This window comes from Sinocyclocheilus rhinocerous, unplaced genomic scaffold (assembly GCF_001515625.1).
Source record: "Sinocyclocheilus rhinocerous isolate Xijiao unplaced genomic scaffold, SAMN03320098_v1.1 scaffold1842, whole genome shotgun sequence".
In the NCBI taxonomy this organism is placed as follows: Eukaryota; Metazoa; Chordata; class Actinopteri; order Cypriniformes; family Cyprinidae; genus Sinocyclocheilus; species Sinocyclocheilus rhinocerous.
This window is the reverse complement of record NW_015667292.1, coordinates 580,604-590,682: the sequence shown is the minus strand read 5'-3', so window position 1 is coordinate 590,682 and position 10,079 is coordinate 580,604. Positions and strand designations below refer to the sequence as shown.

The window sequence follows — 10,079 nt, the reverse complement described above, 5'->3', positions numbered from 1 at the left end:
GGGGGATTTGATAGTGGAGAATCCCGTCGGTAAACAAGGGCTTGGTTTCCTCCACTGAATTGGCAGCGGATGGGGAGGAAGTGGTAACGCACACTTAGAAACTCGCTTTCTAGGAGAAGAACCGCAAACATTCTCTGTTTGTGCTTGATGGGGAGGTCCTGCTTTCTGAACTGTGCTCAAACTCAGCTCTCTAGTGTATTTGTGTCAAGCTTCTCTGCTCGCTGAAGCAAAGAGTCGGGCTTGTATGCTCTACCATACCACCAGGTTGGACACACACCGGTCCTGTGCCCGGTGCCAGGGGGGCATCTGCCCTTTTTATTTTCTCCCCATGTAATTACTGAGCAGAGCTGTTAGTTAGGTGGAGGGCTCTGCGAGGGTGTACACCAACCCTGCCTGCACACCTCTCAACATAATTGCCATACACCTGCTTTGACCTCCACATGAATAGATGCAGTTTTACTGCTTTACTATTTTAATAATATTCAGTATTTTGCATAAAACATCTCAAGTACATAATATGATGATTGTTCCATGAATGTAATTATATGACTTCTATTTTGTTGTGTACAATGTATCTACTGTATATACGCGTAGGATCTTTGTTTTTTGCATTGGAACAGCCCACATCATGCAAATTGTACGGTAATCATTGGCTGTGCTCTAAAAGGTCAATGCGGACAGGGTCAAACTGGGTGAGAGAGCAAGAAAGAATGATCGAGAGGAGGAAAAGAATGAGTTACTGGAAATGAGCAAGAACAGTCAAACTGGAGGCTGGAGTGTCGCCAGGTCATGTGGCCATCAGAGAGAGACGATATGCAAATAAGCACATGTACACAGATGTTTGTTTTTCTATCATGGTGGGAACTTTCTATTGACTGCTATTTTTATAATATGTTTTTATATTGTGCTAATGGCATTTTCTTTCCCATAACTTTACCCTCATAGAATTTCGAATATATATATATATATATATATATATATATTAGTCATTGTCCTGACACAATACACAAAAAATATAGTTCAGTCCCATTTAAAAAGGCAAACTGGGTATGATAGGTTCTCAAATTGTAAAGTATTTTATTCAACTGTATATTTTCCATGTTTTATCTAAAATACCTGATTGCAACTTTAATGTCTTTTTGACTTAAGACTTCTGCATATCTTACAGCGGCCAATCTGATATGTCTACAACAGTTTTATTTATGTGCATGAAAGAAAGCAGACAAAAACTGATTATTATTCCGTTTGCCCTAATAGTGAGTATGGGCTCCTTTTGAGACAGAAAAACTGGATTTAGTGGAGAATCATATCAATAATTAAACCTTCTACGTACATAGATGAGACACGTTTTAGCATGGAGCACATTGTTCCAAATTCATAATATTTTATTAATAGATATCCGTATTGCAAAACGTCTACATGTTACTATTGTGTGTGTGTTGTTTTAGATGCTGCTTTCACAGATCTGCAAAGGGCCAAACAAGTATGCTTCAGCTGGTAAGTATGCTTACTGCAACAGTATGATTAATCTGAATACAGGATTTTTGATATTAACCAAAATAATATTAATAAAAACCCAATCTTGTCCTTTTGTACTTTAGTTTTAATTCAAACAGCTCATTATCAACAAGCCCAGCCAATGTTTATTCATTTACAAATTTTTACTTCAAGTTGTTTCAAGGTCACAAAACATACCCTAAAGGCATTTTATACTTGGTGGAAAAGTACCTGTTGTTGGTCTTTGTGTTTGAATGGTCCTTGTGACCTGTCCTTATTCATTGTATGTCACAAACACCAAAACAAACAATGAGCTCACTACTCTTGTTTGGCAGTTTGACAGCAGGTGTTGTGTGATTCAGACCTGAGCTTCCTGCCACTCTGAAACCCAATCTGAAATCACAATCTCCACTAGACAAAAGACTCCAAATTCCGCTAGAGGAAATGCATCGAATCAGATTTGCCAGTAGTGTTGCTACAACATCTGCATGCAAAACATGACAATTTCCTATCGATGGAAAGATATCTAGATACAAAGAACTGTGATGAGAGTGGGCTGTGTACATTTTAGTGCTGTGATGTCAAACAAGGTGACGTGGCTTGAATTTGTCATTGGCTAGCTACAAAATATGAACATTAGACAGGCTAACAGCAGTCTTGGATTTGCCGTATGTGCATTTCCATCTGGACAGTGTCAGTGCAGGGAATTTCCAGAAGGCCAAAAGAGGATAGAAAGAGTGCAGGACCATCAGCACCGCATCTCACGTCAAGAACACTTGAATAAACATGAGAGACATCCTTCATCTCCCTCCTCTGCCTTCCTCTCCGGCTCTTTCCTCTCTCCATTTCTTTATTTTTACCTTGACATTCTGCAGGGCTATTTATAGCTGGTTAGGAATACACAAAATACCATATTTATTATTCATAAATGCCCTCCTGGTTTATGTAACTCTAACATTTGTAGAATACTGAGTGCTGCAGTCTCAAATAGCGTTGAAGGTACCATTTGCAATGAGGAAGTATTGATTTCCAATCTGCCGTGTTTTTTTCAGGGTGGTGTGAGAGATATCATCAGGCTGATAGTCGGAGTTTGTATGCGTGTGTGTCCACTTGCACTTAGAGAAAAATGGCTGGTTCCTCTCAGCCTGTTAATCAAATCCTTGAGTGGCTAAACTGCCTCTCCATCGAGACCAAGGGGGACGACAGGCCTCATGCATAAAGATGCATTCCAAACACTCATCTTTCTCTGTCTTTTTCTCTCTCTGTCCATCCTAGCACTGCTTCTCGTCTCCATGGGCTGATAGACTCTCGAGAAGATAGCAGACAAATGACCCTCACCATCCTTACCATCCAACAGCTCCTCAATCATTGCCCCTGAAAAGCTCTTGATCCCTACATAAAAAGACCACCTCCATCAGCAATCACTCACAGGCATGGGGATAATTAGCACGTCGGCCCCTGTCTGCAAACTGAATGCATGGATGAGGATAGGTATATTCAGTTTAGCATGTGCTACCATTGGGTCAAATAATCACAACCTTTTACCCCAGAAAGAATTGGTTCTATGTAAGTGCTTCCTGTAGAAATGCATCTGTGGAATTCTGTGAATCAACTGTATGCTGCTGTGAATCTTCTGCAGTTCCTTAAGCAGTATATGCAACCACACATTTTCTTGTGCCCACAGCTACGTATTGTAGGTGAGACACTGTTAGACAAACAACAGACACCCTCAGTGAAGATAAGCATGGCCCATTAGTGCCACAAAGCTTGCGTGGCCAGATCGAAAGTGAGATCACTTCCAGTGCTTACTGGAAACAGATAGGCTTTAACATAATCAGTACATTGCTCAGCAAATCAGTGTTTCTCATAACATTCACTTTCATGATCTCATAATTAATGCACTATTTTTGGCTGTTGAGGTGATATATTTGGCTCAAACTACAGTGCTTCCTTGAAATGTAGTCACAAGCTTAATATTCAACTTCCATAGCTTATAATAGTGGTCTATTTCCTTTTTATCATTTTGAATCCTTGTTTTCACACATTTCCTCACCTGTTTAATGTTCCTGACTGTGTTTGCATGCGACACATCTTCTATACACTTCTGTTTTATACCATGGTGTGTTTGTAAAGAATACCGCAGTTTCTTCTCTTGTGACATTTTAAAGTCTTTGTAATGGAAAATCATCCCATAATATCACTTTTTTCTTTTAATATTTAGGGATTTTTTTAAACATATGACGCAAATGGCTGCAATATAACAAAGAGTGAAAAATTTAAGGGGGTCTGAATACTTTCCGTACCCACTGTATATATATATTTTCAGCCCTTGACTTTGTTGTAGGTTGTGTTCTCTGGAGATGCCAATTATCCCCCAGTTTCTCATTTCACCAAACCTATGTTTGACTGTTCAAAAACCTACCAACTGCCAGTTTGATGCCGTCTTTGATCTACCTCTAGCACTGAGAATAAATTATAAGGCAATTGCCAAATTTCTTGGTGTGCGATATTTGGTAAACAGCACATAGTGTATATAAGGGTGAGCTAGGGCTGCGCTTCAAATGCTAATGATCTTGTAAAGGCGTTTTACTTTAATGTAGTAACTCAAAATCACAGGATAATAGTTAGTTCAGGTACTGCTTTTTTTCTGTATAATTTCCACAGCTAGTTGTTTATTAGGTTGCCCAGACCTGTCATGCAAGCTTGTGGTTACAGCTTTATTTTAACAAAGAGATGGAATTCAACATTAAATTGATGTGTTGCTTCAGAAACAGCCTGTGTTAAAGCCTTAGTATGAACTTTACTCAAACGTAACAGGAGAATGTGACTGAAAGGTCCCCACATCAAAGTGAGACCTGGTTCAGCCCTCTACATGAAAGACCCTGCTGCACCCCACTACTGCCTAATTACTGTCAGCTGTCTGGGGGCTGAGTGATCTGCTGTGTCTGGGGCTCCGGTTTTGCTGTAGTCACTAAGAATATTTATATGCTGTATTTGAGCTACAGTGTTTTTGTTTTTGTATTCAAGTAGTAGTCGTGTTTTATCTGTCTGTGCAAGTATACATGACACAACGTGTAACCAAATATTTAAAGGATTAAATACACGTTGCACCTTTGGAGCAACTGCACAAAGCTAAGGCAAATTGTAGTAGATTAATGGGTATACATGCCGGAACGAAACTGAGATATAATCACATTAGCCGGTTAGTCCAACTTTGCAAAAATCTAATATGTTAATATGATTTATATCTAACTTTAGTGACTAAACATCGACATAACATTTTTAAAAAGACAAATTATTGCTTTAGTCCGACTGAAACAAAATGTTTAAAGTGCATGATGTAAATGCACTTACTCCCAAAGACTGCACATCACAAAATCTACAATCACAAGAGAGATATAGGTAGGCGGGAAGAAAAAAAATAGACAGCTCTTTTGTAATCTCAGAAGAGATTCAAAGTGTATATTAAACCCAGACAGCGCTTGATTTTGACCTGTCTAGTCACTGACAGGGGCAGCATACAGGAAATGCCCGAAACAATGGGTTGGTTTATGATGTCACACTGATAACAACACAGTGGTGACTTATGAGTGTCTGTCTGCTCGCTGATCCCTGCCATTATATGGGACAGTCGATAATCCAGTGGAAACCAAACAGCTGATGAGATCAAATAAGTTCTAAAAAGTTAAAATCGGTAATAGGATCATAAAGAGTGACAGGTACTTTCCATTGTGGGTCAAAAGTATGTACCGCCAACATAGTGACTAATGGAGCCTGTTGACTGGTACAGCAGGGGCCACCGAGGTCAAAGCTGTAGGATTGGGAAGGAAGGTGTCAAAGTAGTCAAGCCTCCACAGATGCACTGCATATCTGCTTAAGATAACTTTCTGACGGCTTATTTATCTTGACGTGGGAGTCCTTATATTTCAACAAATGCCTGAGCATCAGCATGTATTGATAGACCTGTTAATACTTCAAAGTGGGGCCGGTCGAACAGGTTTGAGATTGAATGCCAAGGTGGTTCCCTCAGAGTAAGGTCAGCAAGTGAGAACATCACCACTGACAAAATTTAGGTTGTTGCAGAAAGCACAAAGCTTTGAGGGAGTACAAGGAACTGTCTTTGCCTGGACCTGTAAGTCTCCCAGGAGATAAGGAGGAGCTTAGTACAGTATCTTGGTCTCTGAAGACATCCCAATATTACCACTCGCTCCACAACTTCAGGGGAGTTTTCTTTGGTGCCGTCAACAAGGTAATGTGTTTTCCCATTACTTTGGTGTCCTGGAGCTTTACCAATTGCAGAAAGAGACCTGAAAAGGGGCTTGAGAATCCTCAGTGCTGTCAGAAGATATACTGTGAGAAAGCAGCTGTGTTCCTCAGGGTATTACATAATGCACATTTCAGTGTTCACTGCCCAGAGAAAGCTTGAATGCCTTCAGCTGGAGCGAGCTCAATGTGGACAGCAAAGGAATGCGATAAAGGGATGGATGGCCAACTGCCTGCACCATAGGCTGCAGGGGAAAATTAGCAAGAAAGCATAGGGGCAAGCTAGTGAAGATGGTGGGCTCCTGCAGGCCCGGTGAGGAACCTCCACAGGAGCATTGGCGTAGCCCAGCTCAATGGAAATGCATTTTTATTGGTATTATGTGGATACACCACCTCTTTTTTCCAGCCCCCATCCACTGACCCAACTATCCAGCCCTTTGTTTCAAAAAGTTACTGGGCTGTGAAATGCAAAAACTCACAGCACAGAATATGCAAGCAGTGCGATTTATTATCTTGTCAAACTGGGCTTCTCTGGGACAGACCGAGCTCAACATTTGCACCGCCTTCGCCTCAGATAGCTGTTGCCTTCAGCTAGTCTCTGGGGCTTACGTGACCCTGCTCAGATGTGTTCGAGTTCTACTGACTGTGATGTGTTTCTGTGGGTTAGTCGTCTGCCCTCCAGCTGCCAGTGAGCATTGAGAAGTTCACCACATCTCAGATTCTATTTCTCAACCTTTTAGCATTAAAGCTATTGATAGAACATGGGGAAAAAAGGGTAGGTTTAAAGTTTTGCTGGGATTGTCAGGACAATCCGGTCTCATCGGTTCGGACCGCAATGCTTACAGTAGTACTCCTAGAAAACGTTTGAGATAGGTGCAAAACAATCAAACCCTGCTTCTGAAATTAGAACAAAGTCATTTGTAATTACTGATGCTGATGGAAACTTTCCAAACAAAACACTTGACAACGAGGAGAAGAGTGCTGTAAGGACAGGTCTGCCAGACTTTGTAGACAAAGAGACAGAGAGTGACCCATTTTCGCTGTGACCCACAAAAAGGCCTGCTTGTCAGAGGACGACACACCAACAAAGGCGCACACGTGGTGCACTAGCTGATGGAGGACAGATGAATGGATGCAGACAAACAGACTCAGCCCCCCAACCCGTCTCTTAGGTGATCCTTACTAATTGGCCAAGCCACCTTGGCTGCCTCTAATGGTGTTGTTTACTGCCTCTGCCTCATTCCCCAGGCCACTCCACCTGCTCTTCCAACCTCCAGTGAGGAGCTCTGAGAGTCGTACTGGGTGGCACTGCTTAGGGAGGGGGGTTAGAGCCAACAGGGGCTCTCTTGTTGCACAAACAGCCGCTCTTTGAATTCACTTGCGGGTCACCGCTGAAATAATCCCTCCATTCTCTGCCCCAAGAAAGGTTGGCAAACTGGGATTACAGCGAGCCGCCCGCTCTGTCTTTTCCCTCTGTGTTCTTTTCTCTCTCTTCTGGGTCTCGTCTTGACAGTGAGAGATAGCGTCTTTGTTTAAGTTGGGGGAGACGGTGCCAGCAGCTGGCGTCCCTTGTGGGGAATGGATGCAGTGCACATCAAGCCCGGGAGGACTTCATCACGTTCGACGGACAACCCCTCGTCATCCCTGAGCACATCACCTCCGTCACCCTCCACTCCATGGCCCCTGCGCCCCATCCCTGGTCTCAGCCTGAGCTCTGAAACTCAATTCACCCATATCGCCTCCATTAAGGTCTGATTCATGCTCCGCTCTCAAGGGGCCGAGCACAGCTATCCATCTTGTCTCCCGCTCAAAGGGTGCTGTTTACCTTGCACTGGCAGATCTAGGGCTACACTTTAAAACCATCCCAACCTGTAAAAGCATCACACTTTAACTGTGATGTCACTCAAAGAAAAAAAACCTTTATATTTACCTACAGAGATAGGCCTTTTTTCTTTTCATGCTCACTTTCTTGTCATAAATTCAACTTTTATTTAGTTGTTCCCCTCTTCTTGTAATGCGAGCTGATACTCTCTCTGCTATCTCTAAACTGTCTTTGCCAGTGGCATATGAACACATATGCGGGTTGTCTTTTGAGTCATAATTAGGCTGGTAAACTAATCTTAATTCTAATTCTGTCTCTCTCTTTGTTTCAATTCTAAGAGCAGTAAGAGTAAAATAATTAATAAAGTAGAGTAAAATAAAATAAATTGGACAGCCAGTTCACGACACCACAGGGAATTAATGCCCCATTTACACAATGCCCCATTGTTTGATATGACCATGATGCTTTAAGTTAATTAATGCCAGAATTAGCTGATGAACCAGAACCGTCTGTCTTCCTGCATGACATATTACTGTTCTAATCATTGAGATGAGATCGCCAGATCTGCATTTTCCTTCTATACTCATGTCAATATCTCTGTATTTGCATTTGCTACCAGATAATATTTGTGTTGGTGTAGAAGTGCCAGTTGAATTGCCAGTGGGGGTAGATCTGTTTCAAGTTCACACACCAGCGATAAATAACCACTCGCTGCATTTCCCTGCAGTTGAGCACATGGAATTGCAATGAGCTGAAGAGAGCCGGTGCATGCGTGCAGAGGCGTCCGTCGTCACATCGATTACCAGACGTCCTTACCTCCAACCATAAATCTTGGCATTAAATTGCTGCCGTTTAATTTACAGAACTTCCCAACCCTGTTGCTATTATTGCTGTATTTGGCTACTAAATAAATTATTGACCAAGAACACCAAGCAATTGATTTGCATTGATCATATAAAGACCACATCACTTAAAAACATGACCCTGATAGATATTTCCCAATTTGCACATATGTGCATCACTTTCAAACCGTCCAGAAGGCTTAAGTGGGATGTCATAAAAATGTAAAACACTACTATTATTATTGATTATCTCTACCCCTAAAAGAGTCCGCAAATTGTCATACAGATGCACACCAGCTCTCAGAGGCAGAGGGATGCATTCTCCTCGCATCCACTCACGCGCGCACCCTCGCGGCAGAGTAATACATAATACATGACGATCGGGAACTGCTCTTGATATCGTCGGGCAGAAAAACACTAAGTAATCTGACAGATGCAAATGCATTATTTAATAACGAGTCGCTTATTGTTAGCCAAGCCTTTTTTTTTTTCTGGCCACATTACGTTCGCCTTAACAAAACGCCATTCAGTCAGTTCCAGTTAGAAGTAGCCTATAATGCACATGAATCATCTCGTGTCTCATTCTGTCATTGACATCTATTTTGCCTTGAGTGTACAGCAAAGAAGTGTACTAAATATGCATTTCACTCCTTAAAGCATATTACAGATTATTCTTCAAACTAATAATCACTTTCACTCGGTTAAATAAAAAGACCGGAGTTCTAGCCATGCTTTTAGCGTGAGAGAAGCAAAATAGCACTTGCATCACTAAAAACCACAACGCGGAATAATTTGGACACGGAAAACGGCGTGTTTGGGCATAAGCGCGTACAGTGAAGTTGTGAATGTTTCCATTAGATGCATGTGCGCATTTACGCACGGTTTATTTATGCGAACTAACAGTGCAAGTAGTTACGCGCAAACTCTCTCACCTGCTGCCAGTTCTCCTCCAGCGACGGCATCGCCGAGAAGTAGCCCGTGTCGTGCACCAGCTGAAGTTCCTGAAAAATACTGTAATTCGCCAACACGTCCATGTTGATGCTCACAAGAAAAAAAAAAAAAAAGTGTTGCTTTGATCCTCAGGTATAATCTGTTTTCTTCTCAGCCCAATGTCAAATGCAAAAGAATGCTTCAAATCCTCCGCGAAGTGTAGTTTAAAGCTGGTAATTTTAAGCGCTGAGAAAAGGAAGGAAAATAAAAATAATTCTTGTCACTTAATTGCAATCCCCGCGAACTCTCAGATCCTCAGCCTGGGAGTGGGATGCAAACTCGGTGACATGAACTGTCCACCTATTTCCGCATTGCCTCTGTCTCTTTTGCGCTATAAATTCCAGGTTGCCTTTCTCTTGAATGCCGTGGATCACCAAGGCAAGTTGCTGGGCTCGCTGTCTCGCGAGCGAGAGGAAGCCAAGGGAACTGAGGGGGCGTGGTTTGTTGTCAATCAATTCCGTGCGTGACCATATACGGTAAATAGGGTTGATGATCTCACTGGCGTCCAGTAAGGCGGTGCTTAAATGGCCAAAGAGGCGGAGTATAATTTGAATATTCTAGCGCGATTGGCTCATGACACTTGTCAATCGGGCCGTAGAAGGCAGTGAAAGGTGAGCTATTTTTAGAGAGCTATATAGCAGCGGCAGCGCGCTGGCGTCGCTCAT

At 42.2% G+C, this 10,079-nt stretch overlaps 1 protein-coding gene across 1 annotated transcript in view; it reads right to left on the bottom strand.

The window, feature by feature from the left end:
* LOC107733646 (Krueppel-like factor 7) overlaps positions 1-9,816 on the bottom strand; it is a 43,116-nt gene extending 33,300 nt beyond the window's left edge. Inside the window, exon 1 of the mRNA XM_016545370.1 lies at positions 9,357-9,816. Coding sequence (XP_016400856.1) covers positions 9,357-9,458 — 102 coding nt within the window. The 5' untranslated portion in view covers positions 9,459-9,816. The remainder of the gene's footprint in view (positions 1-9,356) is intronic.
* Positions 9,817-10,079: the final 263 nt, after the last annotated feature.